We start from the raw sequence: 19,423 nt of genomic DNA, 5'->3' as shown, positions 1-19,423 counted from the left end.
CTAATTGAAGGCAGTGGAGTTTTAATAGACTGGACTAATTAAGGATTTTCCTATAGTTCTGGAGGGAAGGTCAGAGGCTGATGCCCTTTGAGCTAATGCCTTTTTTTTGTTTGTTTATTATTTTGTTGTTGTTTTATGCTGTAATTCAAAGAGCAAAGATGGAGCAAAGTTTAAGGGCATTTTAACATGAAAAAGGGTTGTTTGGGTGCTGCTGGATAATATACCAGATTAATAGACATGTTATGATTAAAGTTATTACTATGAAGTGAGAAAAAATGTGCATAGTCCTTAAATTCTTGTTTGCAGAACCAGTGTAGGGCTTAAAGGGGATATGGGGGTGTCTTCCAGTCAGAAGTTTGCTGGGGTTCCAGGAGGTGGCTTCAAATACAAAAATAAGTACTTGGGTTTCCCTTGGTGTCTCCATGGAGATTTTAAGCCATGATGCAATGTTCAAATGAGAGTGGTATTTTTGTGACTTAGGAGAGTAAATATGCAATTTGAAAATATTCCGGGGAGGGTGATTTTAGTCCAGAAGAATGGAGGCGTCCCAAGTACAGTGGGTGAAGTAAGTTGTACTCTTTGAAGAGAGGCTGGTGCTGGACAGGATGGTCCAGTATTGTAAACACGAGTTTCTCATGCTTAGCTCTCCTTCCTAGCAACAGGAAGACGGAAATGAGGCGGTGAAAAAAAAAAAAAAGAAAGACCCTGAAGGGCTCTAGACAATACTTGACCCACCCTAGCATTCACCCTGTGCAGCCAGAAGACTTGCAAAAATAAAAATAACTTCAGATGTTTCCCCTTCCTCTCTGGATATTGCCAAATCACTCAAGACCGAATTCTCCGTGCTTTAGAACATTACAGCAAAATCTGGCCTCACGGTGTAACTGGCATCGAGGCTCACGTCATGTCAAGCCGGTTCTTGAAATTATAAAGCAGACCTGGGAGAGAAAGGGGGTTTTCGTTTTTAATGTTTGCAGAGTCCACTGATTAGAGTTATATGAGTTGGGATCCGGTGGGGAAGAGGGAATTTAATTTCTAAACTTAGTCTTTCCTCTGAGTTTCTCAGAGTGCTCATTTTAGCAGGATGTACCCCTTAGATACTGACTTTTGAGTTGTGGGGTTACAGCATTCACGACATAAAAAATTTTCCCGGCTGTGGTGGTCAAGGTCAACTAATGCCCAACCGTAAAGTGTAAATTTCCAAACACGGTCATAAAAAGCGCAGCCCCAGGTTCCTCTTTCCATGGCTGTGAAATGAGGAGGAAAAGACTTTTCTGGAGCAGACTTTCATGATTGTCTTTATATCTGATTCTGTGGCCATCCATTGCTGATGGAAGAATTCGGAGACTTGAGGGTAAATCCGTCTTTCAAGAAGGACAGTGCTGTGGGGCTAAAATAAGTTTTGTAGGAATGAGTGGCTGGTATGTGTGCAGTCAGTGGTGTTTGCTTTCAACTTCCAATTAGTCAGAAATCTAATTAATGTAAAAGGGGGAAGATTCCCAGCTGAGAAGGGCTCTTCCTGTCTGCCTGCACTTTTCCTTGTGAGCCCCTGTGTTATTGTTAAGGATTATCATGATCAGTGATAAGGAGCAAGGAATGGTCCTGCTGGGGGTTCTTTAATTAGGTCTGCTCTGTCTTCACATTTTTTTCACCAGCTCTTCCCTCCTTTCCATCTTAATTAATGGTGGACAGGAAGAAAGCCCTGCATATTTACCCTGTATATTTTTAACATCTCTCACAAGCAACGGGAGAGTCATAATATTATAGAAGCTAAAATTGATCACAGTTTGCTTTTCCTTCTCACATTTAATCTTCATGGCAATGCCCCAAAATAGATACACTTCTTCCCATTCTACAGATGAGGGATCTGAGGCTGGGGGCATTTGAATGCCTTACCTAAGAGCACTGGACGTGGCAGAGCCAGAATTTCAACCAGGGGTCCGGGGCTGTAGAGTCCAACTTATGGAGCTCTATTTGGCAGGAGTTGACTCGATTTAGGCAACAGAATTTAGGGGCCATCTCTGGTTTTGCAGTTACTTTGCGGGTTCCTCGGGGGCTTGTGCTCCTAAGTAGGGGGCTATAACGTTAGGCTCCACGACTGATCAATGAGTGTTTTCTGCATCCCTTCTCTGGGACCTGCTGAATGGAGACTTGAGCCTCTGTCATTTTTTTAGAGAAGGGGTCCAGGATACCATTTTCTAGCCTCTATTGACCACTGAATAATACTTTCTTCAGTGAAAGTGTTTTAAAATAATATTTCTAGGGGAAAATTTACTCCCAGATGTCACTGCGAGCATTTGAATGGCCTCTTGAAAATGCCTGCCTGTCAGGAAATAATGTTCTTGGGCGCCAAAAAGTAAAATGTTACACCTTTGGAAAGTCCAGCCAAAGCACCGTAGGAATCAAGTTCTCTTAATCCTTTAGCCTTGTTCTTTACTCCGCTGCTAGACTGAGTTTCCTAGTGGAAAGTACGCTCGTTTTCCATTCACACATACCTCCACTTGGTGCCTTTTCATGTCTTACCCCCTCCTGTCCCCAGGAGAAAATTCAAAAGCTGACCGAAGGCTGAGGTCAGTGAAGCCGGAGTCCTCAGGTGCCTTTGACACCTCCCATCCACATTTTGTTCTCTTCCCTGCCCCACCTTGGAGTGTCCTGCCGAGGGGACCGGAGGCTGCTTCCTGCAACTTGTCAGAAAGGCGCCTTCCTTCTTGCAGGAGTCTCGAGAGGATGTCTGGGGGACAAAAGTTTTCCACACCCTGAGGCTGTAGCATTTCCCAGGCTGCAGCACGTAGGAAGCCATAGAGGAAGGGATTTTGGAGGTGAAGTGGCCTGTGGCCTATGCCTAGGGCAGCACTACAGCCCTGCCGTGCCGTTTGTCACACTTGGGTGACAAAGTCGATAGAAGATGCCAAAGTTCTGAAATCATCTTAACCACCACCCCCCCCCCCCCAGCCTGCAGAAACCATAAACCCATAAGGGACAATCTCTGCACAACTTCCTTTTACAAAAGGTATAGCACAAAAAAAGGGATCTTGTATCGTGTTTGTGCGTTTGTAAAAGTCATTGCATGGGAAGTTCCAGAACTTTGCAAAGCAGCCTGGAAAAACAGTGCCTCTTCCCACAGAGGGGCAGCTGAGGTGCCTGGAAGTTCAGTGGTTAGTCCAAGGTCACGTGTGCGTTGAGTGGAGCTTCAGACCCTTCCCGCCCACATGTGTGAACTAAATGGGGATGGCAATAAAATGAGGATCTCCATGTGTTTGTAGGAAAAATGGATCAGTTATAAAGCCAGACATGTTCCTAAACTAAATCGATGTACCTGAATCAGATTTGGACAATTAGCTTGTGTGTGTTTGGGGGGGCCGGGTGTCACAAGCAATTTTGATGAAAATAATTTTTTAACTCCTCTGGAAGATAGTAATCTTTATTTTTTCTATTTTTGGACCCCAAACTGAGAAAATCCAATTGAATCATGTTTCCTTCTTGAGGTTAGACATAGGAATGGCTAGAGGCAGCTTCTACTAACCAGTGTCTGCATTGTTTTTATTCTCATTGGTCTTCGATAAGGCGACTTGATGTTTCATTTGAGTCAGAATGGAGTAAAATATGGGCCAACAGTTTCTCTAGAATCCCTCACTATTCCCTTTGTTTCTAATTTAAGGTTTTTTGTAGCAGTATGCTTTGCACAGTGTTTTATGTTTCCTGAGCTATAGCACTGCAGAACTTAGGGCAGAAGCCAAAGACAGACATAGAATGAGCTTTGCCAACACATGTAAAAGAAAGAATTGATGTGCCTGCCAGCTTTTAAGGATGGAGATGGTAGTGAGTGTTACTTTAGGTTTGTAACCAGGTATTTTTGCCTTGAATAATAAATTTAATGGGAAATGGGTTTTATAATCTTAAACCATCTGCTTCACTTTATGAAAAAATGAGGCTCAGAGGGGCCAGTCCAGGGGCGCAGCAGTTAAGTTCACGGATTCCACTTGGGGGGCCTGGTTTTGCCGGCCCACATCCTGGGTGCGAACCTACACACTGCTTGTCAAGCCATGCTGTGGCAGGCGTGCCACATATAAAGTAAAGGAAGATGGTCACAGATGTTAGCTCATGGCCAGTCTTCCTCAGCAAAAAAAAAAGAGGAGGTTTGGTGGCAGACATTAGCTCAGGGCTAATCTTCCTCAAACAAAAAAGGGAAAAAAAATGAGGCTCAGAAAAATAAGGGCCCTTAAAAGTGTGTTATTTGGATGATTTCCTTTCTTGAAATTGTTTTCTTAATCTATGCAATTATCATCTTTGAAGGGCTCAGTATTTTAAGTTCTATTTCAAATCATTTTTCTCAGCAGTGCATGGTTTGAAATGCAGCAATATTTGATATAGAATACTAGAAATGTGTGTGTGTGTTGGTAAACCAAAGGTTTTTTTATCCCACCTCCGATTGAAATGAAATCAAAAGATATGATGATGCCGTATCCATTTCCGTACTAGTTTCTTTTCCTGGAGTTTGACTTGTTTGTGCTGGGTACTAAGTGCCATTTTTTGATGAGTTGGGAGATAATTTCTGTTCCTGGAAATAACTGAATCAGCTCACGTCTGGAGTGCCTGATAGAACCACGTCATGCGTGGGATCAGATCATTACAGAGCTGTTTGCCTTTGCAAGGGAAGGGCACATATTTTTTGATGTGAGGGACTTGCCTTTTCCTGGTTTGTGTGAAAAACCGTATTTTGCAAACACTTGAACTCAATGATCCCCAAAGGGGATTTCAGTTGATTTCATTTCTGCACCGCTGGAGTGTCACTTCAAGGGCGTAATCCCAGGTATAGGCTGGCTGGGTGTGTCTCCCAGACTTTCCTTCTTTTTCAAGGCAAAACCATTTATTAAGCTGTCATCACCTCATTGGGGAAATGGGTCCTTTTTTTCTCCCCCTTTATATTATTTCTAGGAATGTGCTTTACTAGAAAGCAACGTAGTGGCCTTTAAACCTCAAGCAGGAGGAAAAAAAAACCTTAGACAGAACACTCCCAAAACTTCCAGTTCTTACTCATACTGAAAAACAGTCAGATGAATTAAAAGTGAGGGTGGGGGCCAGCCCGGTGGTGTGGTGGTTAAGTTTGGCATGCTCGGCTTTGGCAGTCTGGGTTCGAGGGTTCAGATCCCGGGCACAGACCTACGCCACACATCAACCACGCTGTGGTGGTGTCGCACGTACAAAATAGAGGAAGATTGGCACAGATGTAAGCTCAGGGACAATCTTCTTCAAGCAGAAAAAGAAGAGGATTGGTAACAGGTGTTGCTCAGGGCTAATCTTCCTCACCAAAAAAATGAATAAATAAAAAATAAAAATAAAGGTGAGGGTAATCTTTGTAGGCACTACTGAAATATGTACAAAGTGCTTTAACCTGGGAGTGAGAGCCGGGTAACGCTGGAACCTTAAGCAAAGTACCTAAACTCTGAACCAGCTCTCTCGTTTGTCACGAGAAAAGATGAAAAGCTCCCAAGATTCATTTCAGCATCCAGTTCACTGATTCTGCAGAAGTCAGGATGCTGCCATAACTGAACCACAAACATAAAAGATCAATAAGCAAAGTAAAACTCAGAATTTTCTGAGGCGAAGTGTTTTCTTCCTATTAAGCTTAATTTTAGTTTGAGGGCTGAAGACACACAAAAGCCAAAACCTTTAGGGTTTTGTGTTCTCTCTAATATGAACATTGCCTTCTTGGGCCAAATCAAGAAATTAATGCATTATAAAGCAAATTAGATATTTTAGCAATAAACTTCAGTAAATCTACAAAATTGGGGAACTCAAAGCAGTTACTATTGATCCAGTTTTTGAGGGAAGAAGAATGTCTCCATGTAATTATGATAAATCTGGAAAATTAACGATAGAAATGGAACCTATTCTACAGGTTGTCTTAGAGAGAAGGGGAAATGGGCATAAGAGAGATCTCAGAGACAGAAATTCAGGGAATTTATAAAGCCCGTGGCAATCCCAGGATTTACAGATGAGGAAACGGATCCAGAGATTGTTTTCTTAAGGCTACTTAACTAAGCCAAGGATTCTTTCCTGGATCTGTTTTTCTGACCTGTTACAGGTAATACTTCGCCTCCTTTTTGTGATGGATTATTAGGAGGAGTTTGGGACACTCAGATGCAAAGCCATTTTGTATCTGAGGAGATCATGCTGGTTGCTCATTGGGTAACCAGGCTAAGGAGATGCTCGTATCTGCTCCATTGGGATAACCTCCTTCCCACTTCCTGCCTCCCTTCCTCTGTTCTGTTACAGTGAATCCTGCCAGCTCTCTACTTAGCTTGTTCTGTCTCCTTTACTCTGCGTCTCCTCTCCCGCCATCCAATCTTACATATGAGGTCATAACTCCCCTTAAATAAAGGCCAAGCGTAAAATAAAAGGGTTGCTCAAGCAGCCCCCCCATCTCCCCGGTCCCACTTCTGAATACATATACGTCTTTCCTATGTCACATCACACTCTCTTCTGTACTATACAGAAGTTCTTAGTTAACTTCTTCCTTTTTAAGAAAAAGCTATGCATGAAAATAATGCCTTTCACACTGGTTGCTTTGGTAGGTAACAAATAGCATTTTAAAAATAGAATAGATGGGGGACCAGCCCCTGGCACAGCAGTTAAGTTCAAACGCTCCGCTTTGGCGGCCTGGGGTTTGCCGGTTCAGATCCCGGGTGCAGACCTATGCACCACTTGGCAAGCCATGCTGTGGCAGGCATCCCACATATAAAGTAGAGGAAGTTGGGCATGGATGTTAGCTCAGGGCCAGTCTTCCTCAGCAAAAAAAGAGGAGGACTGGCAGCGGATGTTAGCTCAGGGCTAATCTTCCTCAAAAAAAAAAAAAAGAATAGAAGAATAGAAGACTGCATCACTTATTGTAAGTGTTATTTGGTGAAACTTGTTGCAGTTTTACATATGATTATACATACTTGTGTGTTTGTATACCTCAATGTGTGCATATATATGTACACATATTCATGCACACCTACATACTTGTACCAGGTTACAATGTAAAATGTATTTCTTATTGTGGATTCTGGTCAGAGAAATTAAGACCACTTCACTAGAACAAACATCCTATCAGTGGTTTACTTATTTATTGAGCAACTACTCTGTGTCCTACCCTGTCGTAGGTGCCTGGGATATATTAGAGAGTAAAATAGGCAGGGAAGCTGGCCCTTTTGGAGCTTACCAGAGGGGAGAAACAAAATAAGCATAATAAATAAGTATTTTAGAAGAAGGAACAAATAAAGCAGGAGAAGGGGGATGGGGTGGGATGATGAGGCCGGTACGGCTGGGCTAGGCAGCCAGAGGGAGATGGGGTGACGGATGGGGCATGGTAAGGATCTAGGGCGTGTGGGCCTTGTTAGGACTCTGGCTTTTGCCTATGAAATGGGGACTCGTTGGCGTTCCCTGTACAGGGTCACTTGAGACTTAACAAACACGTGGACCTTAGAATAGCCTTAGGAAACCAACTCATTCCTAAGTAGAGGATCCTCTGACATCACGGACTCAACTGTGAATTATCTTTCCATTTGGCTTCCTGGCAGCACACTGAGAAGATGTTCAATAAATAAATATTGAAGGAAGGGGAAAATGAAGGACGATTGGCTTCACTTAAATGTTTGACTCTACTCAATGTACCTGAAAGTGGATTTGGGTCAGCTCCTGTTAGGCCAAATGGCCTTAGAAACTGAATTAGTATTGACCTGTCTTCCAGAAGCTTCCTAACTGCTTTCTTTCTGAATATGCACAGCAGATGTCTGGAATTTTTGAGGCACCTGAGATAGGAAAGCTACTGGTTGCTAGTCAAAATCTTTGCTGTGATTAGATAATATTAGCGTTTAATAAATATCAATATATATATTCTGCTGTCTGACTTAGGCCATCTAGGAATTTGTTTTACCTAGGTAACACCTGATAACCAGTCTTTGGCAGTCGTGTGTGTTTAACATTTATTTTTATTAATTGCAGAGAGAGAGGGATTCAAGTCATAGTTTGCTTATCAGAGAGTCGGGAGGCTGTTAGGATAACCCAGCGGAGAGAGTCTGGGACACGGAATATGAACAAATGCTGTCTGGCTCAGCAGTTCTGGATCCTGGCTACCCTCAAATTTACTTAGGGAGCTTTTTAAAAAATACACTGTCCAGGCCCTCCCTAGACTGAGAATGTCAGAATACCTGGGGGTGGTTGGTGGGTGGTGGTTTTCTAAAGCTTCCCAAGGTGATGCCACCTGCATGCGGGGTGAGAGCTGCTGAGGTCTCCTCCCCTTGGTCCGAGTGTTCGAGGCCGTAGTTTGCGGCTCTAGTGGCCCGCCCTGTGAAACCCACCCACCAGGTAAAGATGGGCTGAAGGTGCCCAGCTGCATGACAGTCCTGTAAAATTGGCCACCCTGACGGAGGCAGGAGAATCCAGAACCAGAGTCTTCCTTCCATTTGAAGGAATTTGTGTGACCAGGGAGAGGAATGAATCTGGTGTTGTATCAGAAAGCACGCCCGCCTCCCACAGCTCACATGCTTCTCCCAGGCTGTGAAACATCAACTTTTCTATGAACCTTTGCCCACCAGTCTATCAGATTTGGGAGAATCCAAGGAATCTGGAAAGTGTTTGAATTTTCTTACATTCCTCCAATTGCTTAGAATTTTATTTAGGAGAGGAATTACATGCGGCATTTGACTTGAATCCTGATTTTGGTAGCATGTTAAAGGAGGCTGAGAGTTCCCACTGTAAAGACAGAGGCACAGAAGATGGAAGTGATCACATCCTGCTTCCACCAGTTGCTGTTGCTCAACCGGCTAAGATCAGCAAGTTCAACAGAATGATGACAGGGGTGGGGAATTTCTGTTTGACTTACTGTTGAGGGGTAAAGGGAAGATGGGGTCAGCCCCTCATGCCAGGAAATGTGCCAATGCGGCCTAATGGTTTCCAGCCATACACAAAAGGGGCTTCTGGACCCCGTTCATCATCTAATGCAACTAACCACTAACGCTGTTTCCAGTAAAAATTTCCTGTTTCCTCCTTAACGCATTTGTCTGTTGTTTGCTTAGAGAAAACCCAGGTATGACAGTTTCATTATATTTCCGTTGTATTTTTAGTTTCTGATGGCATTTTTGCCTGGTGGGGCACGTTTTTAAAAAATCATCCTCATAGTTTTCATGCCACCACGGAGACACACTGAAGGAGAAGTCGTACCCTTAGAGCTGATTAGAGGCCCCCAAAAACGGGCAGAGAGGAGTTAAAATGAATGAAGTAATGCAACATGTAGATGGTTTTCTTTAATATTTTAAATGTTGTTCATTGTTATTTATCTTTTAAGGGAAGAACCTGCCTTGCTCATTTCTGTGAGTCTTGTTTCCCTCTCCCACATGGCTTTTGAATGTGAAGAATGCTTATTTTTAAGGAAAAGTGGTTATTTCTCTGCTTCTTTCCTCATCCATATATCTTGGGGATGATATTAGTAATCCCTGTTTCAGGATCAATGTGAGCAGTAAATGAATTCATATTCATTAAGTGCTTAGACTTCGGGCCTTGCACCTGGTACACACTCAATAAAAGTTAGCCATTGAGAGAATTGTCGGGAGGTATCTGGAAGACTGCATAGAGGAGGCAGCATTTGGGGGAGGCCTTGAAGGGTGAGTTAAATTTGACATTGAGAGGACGGGAGAGCATTTCAGGCCAGGGAAGTCACGGCGATGTGTGGGGAGATGAATGCCAAGTTTACTTTGGCTGGAATATAGAGGGAGTACAGGAAAAATTAGGTTGGATGCCATGTGGAGAGCCTTGAAAACCACACGGAGGTGTTTAAACTTGCTTTTTCTACGTAGTGGAGCTCCGGTGAAGCTTGTGACAGAGAGACAAGATCAAAACTGTAACTTAGGAAGTTTGATGAGCCAGGGTTGGTGAATGGATTCTCTGAGAGAGGAGAGAATTGAAGACCTGGAGATTTACTAAGGAGATCAGAGTGAAAGTAATGGCCTGGATCAGAGGGTGAGACCAGGAAGGGTGTTAGATGTAGACATAGGTTCATTTCATATTAAATAAAAGGAAAATAGTGATTTTTTAAAAATCAGTACTTACATTGAATTGTTAACGTTTTCTCTTCATCTGTTGGTAATAGGTGAGAGTGAGGTCAGCAGCTATTCCAGTTATTAAAAATCAGTGGCAACGTTTTACCATTTTCTATTCTGATTCTACAGAAATAGGGAGTCCTCAATTGTGACACAGCCTAAGTTTTCATGAGTGGACTTTTTAAAATGTAAAATAGATACACGCTTGTCTATTTTCCATGGTTTCATATCTAAAAGACAGACAAATTCTCATCTATTTTAGGGTAGGGAGAAGGAGGGGTAATTTCCTGGATCTCTGTAGTTCTTGGAAGTCCTGCTTTTTAGCCATTGCAAGCTTTTAATTAAATTATGTGCTGAAGAAGCAAACTTTGGCCTGTTGACATCATTTTTTTCTAACCAAGTGGCCCTAAAGAGAGTAGCAATTTGGACACAGCTCTTAGATCAGTTTTTGGTCATTTGGGGGCATTTCATTTTCTTGGTGGTGGAAAATGAGTAAGAGAGTGACAAGAAGCAGTAAGTATGTATGTGTTCCTGAAATCACTCAGAATCTAAAATGAGTAATAGATGTGAAAACACTTTGTAATCCGTAAAGTATTATATAAATAAATGCAAAGGGTTTTAGAAAAATAATGCCTTACATCTTTCGTGCCTCTTAGCATGAAGCCATTTTAATAAGAAAATCAGGAACATGCTCTAAATAGGTGGCAAAGTTGGTGAGTGAATTGTGTATGAGGAAGGCTTTTGTGTGTGTGCTGACCTGGTGTCATGTCTGAATATAGTCCAAAAAGGGTAGACACAGAATTTCTGGTTACTCACCACTTGTTAAGTAAGCAAGCACATTTACTTTTTAACACTCTATTGTTCATCGTCTGGCACTCTGTTCAGTGGAAATAACCACTAACGTGTCAGAAGCAGCAAGTTATTTAAAATATTTTTTAAAAGCCAATACTTAGCTTTTTTTCTTTTCATCTCTATCTTTGAGCAGAGTCCATGGAGGTGATAGAGAAAAGTAATTTCCTCATGCTTTAAAATAAAATGTTGAGCTTTTATGTATTTTTCCTGCAGTATAGTTTTCTAGAAAATGTTTTTTATGATTTTATTTAAAGCTTCCTTAATTCCTTTCTAAGGCAAGGTATAGATATAAGTACATGAAAAAAATTTTACGTACAGATAATTCACATTGTACAATTCTCTATATTCTTTTATTCAGTGCACACCTTGAGGTTCTTACACATTTATGTCACTTTGTCCTTCATCCCCAGTTCAGTCCTGAATCTTCTGTTTAATAATGCTACTTTCATCACTGCACTGGACAGATTCATGGAAGTAAATTTTTCTGTGCCACTTATTTCCACTCTGCTGCCATAATTATGTTTAGTTTGGGTATTAACTAACTCATCAGAAGGTCGTGGTTGTTTTTCTCTTTGGCGGCTCAGTGTCATTCCTACTTACTTTAATGAATTTGAATATTCTTTTTCTTTTTTTTTTTTTTTTGAGGAAGATTAGCCCTGAGCTAACGTCTGCTGCCAATCCTCCTCTTTTTGCTGACGAAGGCTGGCCCTGAGCTAACATCCATGCCCATCTTCCTCTACTTTATATGTGGGATACCTGCCACAGCATGGCTTGATAAGCGGTGCCATGTTTGCACCCGGGATCCAAACTGGTGAACCCTGGGCCACCACAGCAGAATGTGCGAACTTAACCACTGTGCCACCGGGCTGGCCCCTGAATATTCTTTATTACCTTTCCTTAAAGGCCAAGGGACTCATGAAATAATAGATACAAAATGCTTTGTAACCATACAGTTCCTAGACAAAAGTAAGATATGTGTACTTCTAAGATGAGCTCTCCACCTCCCACCTGGCCCAGAGGAGAGATGCTTAATGAAGATTTGAATCTGGAATAGATTAAGCAATGTGTAGACAGTTATAAATGAGCGAATAGCCTTGCATACCTAAGGACTCTAATGGCCTGAGGAAGGTGGGAAGAGGAGTGGAAAGAATATTCTTTGTGCAAACAGAGAAACTAATGAGTGTGCCCTGACCTCCTCTGTGAGTCAGTTTTAACGGGATTGTAAATATGTGCATGAGTGAGTTCGAACACGTGTGTCAGTTGCTCTTGGCCTTTCTGTTTATCAATACTATCTACAAGATGTTAACCACGGGGAAGTAGAAGCTTTATTGGGCATTTCAGCCTGCGAAGATTGTGGGATTTATTGACTTAATGCCTTCTGGGTCACCTGACAGCCTGGCCTCTACGGCAGGATGCAGCTAAAGACCCATCGCCACAGCACCTGGGGCTTTTATGGGCCTCCCAAGGGGTGTCAGAAGGTCTGTTCCTTTGGTCAGGTTAATTCCATTGCAGGTGTCAGATGTACTTGGTGGCCTTTTGTTGACATGAGAAGTAGACCAAGTTAGGCAGGCCAGGCTTAATTAGTGATTTAATCCTTCAACTTTCTTATTATGCCCTATTTTCATAATCATTTGCAACCAGAATACAGAAGCAGCACAGAGTATCTTACTGCTGGGACCCCATTTTATTTTACAGGAAAGATGGATATTTTGTCTATCCATTATATGGATATATAATGCACTATATATATATGTATTAAATTATACGCATTTTTAAAAGTCTGAAAAGCACAAAAATTTAAACCATTTGAATTAAGTGGGTTTTTTTCCTTTTTGCTTATCCCTGTTTCCCACCTCCCATAATGTTTTGTCTATATAACAAAAAAAGAGTTCACTGAGGAAAAAAGAAGCGTGCTGAGGTACACATGACTAACATTTTGTCTTTTTTCTATTCTCTTCTAGAAATTGAAGCCAAAGAAGCTTGCGATTGGCTCCGGGCAACAGGTTTTCCCCAGTACGCACAGCTTTATGAAGGTGAGCTGGGAATGCCTTTTTTTTTTTTCAATTGGCATGATCCTATCCTTGGTTCTTGACATTATTGATCTACAATTTATTTTCAGATATTTTATTACTTATTTAAATATTTCCTTAAAAAACAATGTAACAAGCACCTAAGACCCCCACCACTCAAAACAAAAGCTAGGACCTTGATAATAACGCACCCATGTGCTCTCCTGTTCGGTCCCTCTGCTCCCCGCTACCCAAGGAACCATCATCCTGAAATCTCTGTTTATCATTTTATTTTATTTTTATATGGGTTTATTGTATTTTCCTAAAATATATTTTTTTATAAAGTTATTTTTACCTTTATAAAAAGGGTATCAGGCTCTATGTAATCTGGTAGGATTTAAGTTTTTCACTTATTATATTGTTAAGATTCTTCGATACGATGTCCCCATGGTTCATTTGCTTTGCCTGCCGTGTAATACCCCATCGTGTGGATATACTACAGTTTAGTCATATCCACACTCTGATTGGTGGGCATTTCGGCTTTTTCTGTTTTGCTTTTATAAACTGTACTGTTGTGAGCATTCTTGTACTCTTGGGGTACATGTGCAGTAATTTGTTTGCAGATATACCTAGGGGTAGAATTACTGGGTAATGATGTGTATGTTCAATTTTACAGTGCAGATTTTTTTCAAAAGTGCCTGTCCCAATGGTCACTCCTACCAGTAATATATAAAGATCCCCTCTATCCGTATGCTCTCAACACTTGTTATTGTCACACTTTGATTTTTGCCAATCAAATGGATATATAATGACACCTTATAGATTTTGACTTCTATTTCCCTGATCATTAATGATAATGCACATTTCTTCTTATCATCTGGCCACAGGTGTTTGCTCTTCTGTGAAATGGGCTGTCGCTCATTTTCCTCATGAGTTGATCGGGCTTTTCTTAATGATTTGTAAGAGCTCTTTATTCTAAATACCAGGCCTTTGTTGGTCATGTGTTAAAGATATCTTCCCCTAGTTTGTATTTAGGCTTTTCACTTTAAGTTGTCATTTGATGAATATTATTTTTTCTCTGGCATTTAATTTTTTAAGGAAGAAAAATGGGCCTTTTTTAAAAAAAAAATAACATCTAGGCTGAATTTTTATTACTTCATTTTGTCATCAGTACCCTGGGGATCACTTGGATGCTGAGGCCAAGGATGAAGAGCCCCTCAAATCTCACTCATTCTCAGCCTGTGGCTGCCCAGCGTGGGCAGAGCGTTCTCTGTGCACAGCAAGATGAATAGGTGTTCACTGAAATGGGAGTGTTATTACACTATAGGAAATCATTTAAAAAGAATTAGAGTTATGAACTAGTGAACTCCATTTTATGGATAATTTTCAAGCAAAGGTTGGATGAATATGAAGTGTTCCTAAATTGAGAGTAAATTAAATGTCTTTCAGGGCCTCTTCCAACTTGAGCATTCTTTGTTTCCTTACCTTTACTGAGATGACGACACTAGTGTCTCTCATTCATTCATTCATCTATCCATTCATCTCTCCATCCATCCATCCATCCATCCTTCCTTTCATCCATCCATCCAACTAATCAACACGCCAGTATATTAATTCTGCACCAACAAAGATGCCCAGAACTGTGGTAGATGCTACATATTTTATAAAAATAAAACATAGTTCAAATCTCAAAGAACACTTATAGGGGATTGCCAGTATCTCAAAAAGCAAACATAATTTTGGTTGATTTACATTTTAAAAATACATCTTTTTCATCACTTAAGAAGGAAGGAGATACTAGGAGACGGTTAGCCACCATGTGACAAAATCTTTACAAGATCCGATTGAAATGATGTCACTTAAATTTTTTCACCAGGGATGTTCAAACCTTCTCACAATAAATAGTGATTCCAAAACATGTCTTTTGCTCTTCTATCCTTCTGGGATAATAACAAGCAGACTGATTCCTGTAATAATGGCAGTGGGCTGTCAGTTGGAGCTAGGGGGTCACTAGCGCCCTTCTTTAACTCATGAGCAAAATTCCATGAGCCCAAACTGAGAATGGATATAGTTTGTGAGCTTGGAAGTGCTAGACATGATCAGCAGGTTGCCTTGAAGAGGGATATGCAATGGGTGTGGGGTACTCCTCAGAAGCAAATTGGTCAGAGATCCTAGAGACCATTTTTATGTCCCTGGCTCACTCAGCTAAATTAATTCGTTACCTAATTTACAATACCTGGTCTTCCCCATTGTAGCCCAGACTGAAGGTATGATATTTTCTCATGAAGACAGATTCAGCGTTACTTTATTGTCAGACTGTAAAATATCTTACTGATCCTCCATTTCAAAGACTATCTCCAATTCCTTAACCCGCATGCTTATTAGGGTGGAGTTGCTTATCTTTCCTTTAGGGAGAATTTTTGACCTGTCAACATTTAGAGTATCTCTGTCTTTCAGTAGGACTTTGGGGGTGGGACCAGCATTCTGTTGGGTTTTCAATTCACAGCTCTCCTGGAGATAGGGAAAGATAATTGCATTTGCAGTGGCAGTAACATGGCTGTCCTTTTGTTCCTTTTGTTCTCCTGTTTAGAAATTAAATTTCCTTCAATTATGTCCATTTTTGGTGTTGATTTGCTGCCAAGAAGCACTTTCTTGTGATGTGTGTGTTTGCTAAGACCATTTCCAGTCTCTGTCTTACTTCTTTCCAAATTCTGAAGTGCAAACTGCCTTTTCACAAGTTACATTTCAGGGTGTCTTCACATTTCCAAGTTTTTTGAAGCATAAGTGTGCTTTTGAGGGATACTGTACATTGTTCTGGGCTATAATTTCTCCCCTTCATCCTGCCGCTGTGTGCAGGCTGAGCACACACACCCCACACACCAACCCACACATTCCTTGTCTTCCTGTTTAGCTTTATTTGGGTCCTTGGCAATTTTTACTTCCTGCCCTTAAACTGAAGCTGGAAGTTTAAATTCTAACCTGAAGAGCTCTGAGGACTCCTTCTCTACGTCAATAAACCATCATCAAAAAATGATCAAAGCCAGAAAGAATCTAGGCAGGTAAGAGAAAACGATTGATTTTTTTTCCCTCCTCTCACATTTAGTTCTTACCTACTCTAGAATTTTTTTAAACAGAGTTTTAAAGTTAATTTGGATGAGGAAAGTAATCTAAAATACATTTCTGTATTTTAGATCCACTGTATTTTAGGTCCACTAAATTAGGAATTGGTAAAATAACACAATGCTGTCTCATATACACTTAACAGGCATATGAGCATTTTAATTTACATTTATGGATCTGATGTTATAGTCTGGAAGTAGTAAAAAATATATTCTTTAATGTCAGCTCTATTATTTATTACTGAGAGTTCTTGATGTCTGTTCAAAGTGAAATATGATGCCACGACCTTCAAACAGCTTTACAGTGTGCCTTGCTTGTATTTACTAATAGTTTACGTTCACAGAAGCCACCTCTTTTATTCCCAGTATCATAGTGCTACTCACCATTGGCCTAAGAGACTAGATCTATAAATTAATGAAGAGATATAATCCTGTGATACTGAATTTCATGTATTTCTTCATAAATCTTTGGGCTCTACCTGCTTCATTGGTCTGGCTATGTTATCATTCAGAGAACATATCAATACGACTATAAAACCCATTATGTTAGTTTTCAACATGGTAAAAAGAAAAAAGAAGGTACTCAAGTGTTATCTCTAGAATATGGATTAATAAGGATGAGGAGCTCCATACCATTCTGTAAAACCAGTGATGAGTTAGAAAACATAAAAACAGAACAGTCACGCACTCCCTACTCAACCCAAGAACTAGAACATGACTAATTACTCGCATCTTCAAGAGTCCTGATAGCCATCTCTCTTCCAGTATATGCAGCATTAGCCATTTTGGGGGCCTGAGGGATTTTTTGGGGTATGGTAATCCTGGTCTCCTGCTGTGCTGACTTCTTTTGCCCGTTCCAGACCCACAGAGTTGCACAGAAGGACTCTTACTTGTGATACTGTATAAGCATTCTCCTGGGAAGGCCCATTATCTACTCTCATAGCTGGAGCCCCGAGGAGGCATAACTTGCTTTTCTCTGGTGGCAATTCCAGAGCTGTTGTAAACTTCCACGGCGGTGCTCCTGGTCTTTTCTTCCAACTCTTCTTGGATGTATTTATCAACAAGGGATAGAAAAGGAATTCTTCCATTGAGTTGACTTTTTCCCGTTCTGCTCTTCAGTTCTGATGTCCTCTTAAGTATTCTACGAGTATTGAACTCCTACAGATTAAGGGATCTGGGATTCTGTTGTACTACAGTGGCTTTATAGCAGGCCTTTTGTTTTAGGGGGAGTTATATAAACTCCTGAAAAGCCATATGGAAGTGCTAATATTCGCTTAAAAATAGCACATCCTGAATTCTCTTTAGCTTTTGATGTCATGCAAATGGTTAGATTCCGTTGGCTACCACTTCCCATTGTTCTCTGCGCCTTTCCTTGGACCAGTTTTCCATGACCTCTTGCCTGATCTGTGAGCAAAGACACATATGGGAAAAAAAACCCAGCGACATTTAAAGGGGGCATCGTTCTGGTTTTCATTCTGGCTTAAATGATGGTAATTTATAGCAGGGGTCTAGTGCCTGCTGATTTGTGTAAAGGTGCGACAGGGTTTTGAATCACTTATCTTTGACAGCAAGAGAGATTTGAGTCTGTAGACCCCTCTAGATCTAAGCTCCTTTAGAACACTGATGTTCTGAAGTTCTAAACTGATGGAATTGTCTTAAACTGCTCTATCCTCCCATAGCTGTTGATAGGGAATGAAGTGTCCTGAACGCAGTAAGTATTCAATAAATTATTTTATTTGTTTGGGTTTTTTTTTCCTCGTCTAAATTGGGCTAGATTGGCAAGAATTTAGGTGCTCAATAAAAATATTTGTTTTTATTTTCCTAATAGATCTCCTGTTCCCCATTGATATTTCCTTGGTCAAGAGGGAGCATGATTTTTTGGACAGAGATGCCATTGAGGCTTTATGCAGGTACATGGAAATGTTTTGAGTCTTTTCTTTTTAAGAACAGAGTACTTAATCACTGAAATGGTTTTGTTTGCTTTTGTTGTAACTAATTATGTCAGGTTTTTGATTCACAAATGGGTATAGTGACTTCATTATAAATCATAGGCCTTTTCATTAAAATAAGTAAGGTCTTGTTATTTGGTGTTAAATAACATTAAACAAGCCATTCAAATGGCACCGTCCTCGGAGGTACTCAGTACCCTTCCATATTTGATACGATTGCCGAAACAGGTCACGTTTAGGTGGTTTGGAAACTTGGAACGGGTTTTTTTAAAAGGCAATGTAATTGACTGCGTGGTCCCAACCAGGTACCCTAACAGAATGAAAGCTGCTGTTATAGTGAATGGAAATAACACATTCAGAGGAATTAACGGGGGTGGGGGGGTGGCCTCCTAGAGTCAGCAGGACCATTGTTTGAATCCAGAACAGCTTCTCTAAACCTCTTCAGCTTCCCCAGGTACAGAATAGTAACCATAGGATGAAATAGGGCTATAAAATAACTCAGCACAGCCTTTAACATACAGTGGACAGGCAGTAAATGAGCATTGATGTGAAATGTGAATAAAACTGCCAGAAATCCTTGCTCATGGTGTTGGTGCACCTCCGGGCTGAGGAGCAGCTGGTAGGTGTTGGTAATGTGGAAGTAATAAACCACGTAGCAGACAGTGATGGGACACTGACAATCCTTGCAAACTCGTCATGACATTTTATTCCTTTTAAGTTATTCATCCTTGGTAATTTTTCTCAAAACCTATAAGCCCTAAAAGGCGAATTCTGGAAAAAATAATTAGACACAGACAAAATTCACATGCTGATTTGCCTGTAAAATTAAAATAAATTTTCTGTTCATTTCAGTATTCATTTTAATTTGGAAAGACATCATTAAGGTGGAAGGACATGCAGTATTTATTTCCCCTTTGTAGGCAAAGAAAGTAGTGGTAGTTCTGTGAAAGTACGATTTTGGGGGGCTTTCTTATGTAATACAGTGTTTTTTGAAGCAGTTAAAACTTAAGCGGTGGTTTTGGGGGAAAGATAGCTAGGGTGTTTAGAATAGTGTATGGAATAGACTAGTTCTCGTGGTTCAAGAAAAAAAAGTGCCATATAACCACAGAAACACTGTCACTTTTCAGATCCTCTGAAATGACTGCTTAGAAATGTCCAGGGTCTGTTCCCATTTTCTGAAAAGAATCTAATTGCAAACCTCGCACTGTGTGTCACATTATAGCTATGTCATCTGGAATGAAAAATATCACTAATGCAGTTAGGAGGGAAGAAGGCAGCATCTGGAATATAAACTACTCCAGGCATTTTTTGAATGTTTTAATGCTTAGCTGTGGGGGTAACGCGTAAAAATGAGGTCACTCGTAAGATGTATCCTAGGAAATATTTACCATTGTGTCAGATGATCCATTTCACAC

General features: G+C 40.8%; 1 protein-coding gene across 7 annotated transcripts in view; it reads left to right on the top strand.

Moving 5' to 3' along the window:
* The window catches only part of DLC1 (DLC1 Rho GTPase activating protein), a 479,693-nt gene that overhangs the window by 439,598 nt on the left and 20,672 nt on the right, over positions 1 to 19,423 (top strand). For all 7 annotated transcript variants that reach the window (XM_070253247.1, XM_070253246.1, XM_070253245.1 and 4 more), the window contains 2 exons: positions 12,893 to 12,964; positions 17,888 to 17,969. In XM_070253247.1, coding sequence (XP_070109348.1) covers positions 12,893 to 12,964; positions 17,888 to 17,969 — 154 coding nt within the window. The remainder of the gene's footprint in view (positions 1 to 12,892; positions 12,965 to 17,887; positions 17,970 to 19,423) is intronic.

Source organism: Equus caballus, chromosome 27 (genome assembly GCF_041296265.1).
Source record: "Equus caballus isolate H_3958 breed thoroughbred chromosome 27, TB-T2T, whole genome shotgun sequence".
Lineage (NCBI taxonomy): Eukaryota > Metazoa > Chordata > Mammalia > Perissodactyla > Equidae > Equus > Equus caballus.
Note: the sequence above shows the minus strand (reverse complement) of the source record. Positions and strands in the feature narration are given on the sequence as shown.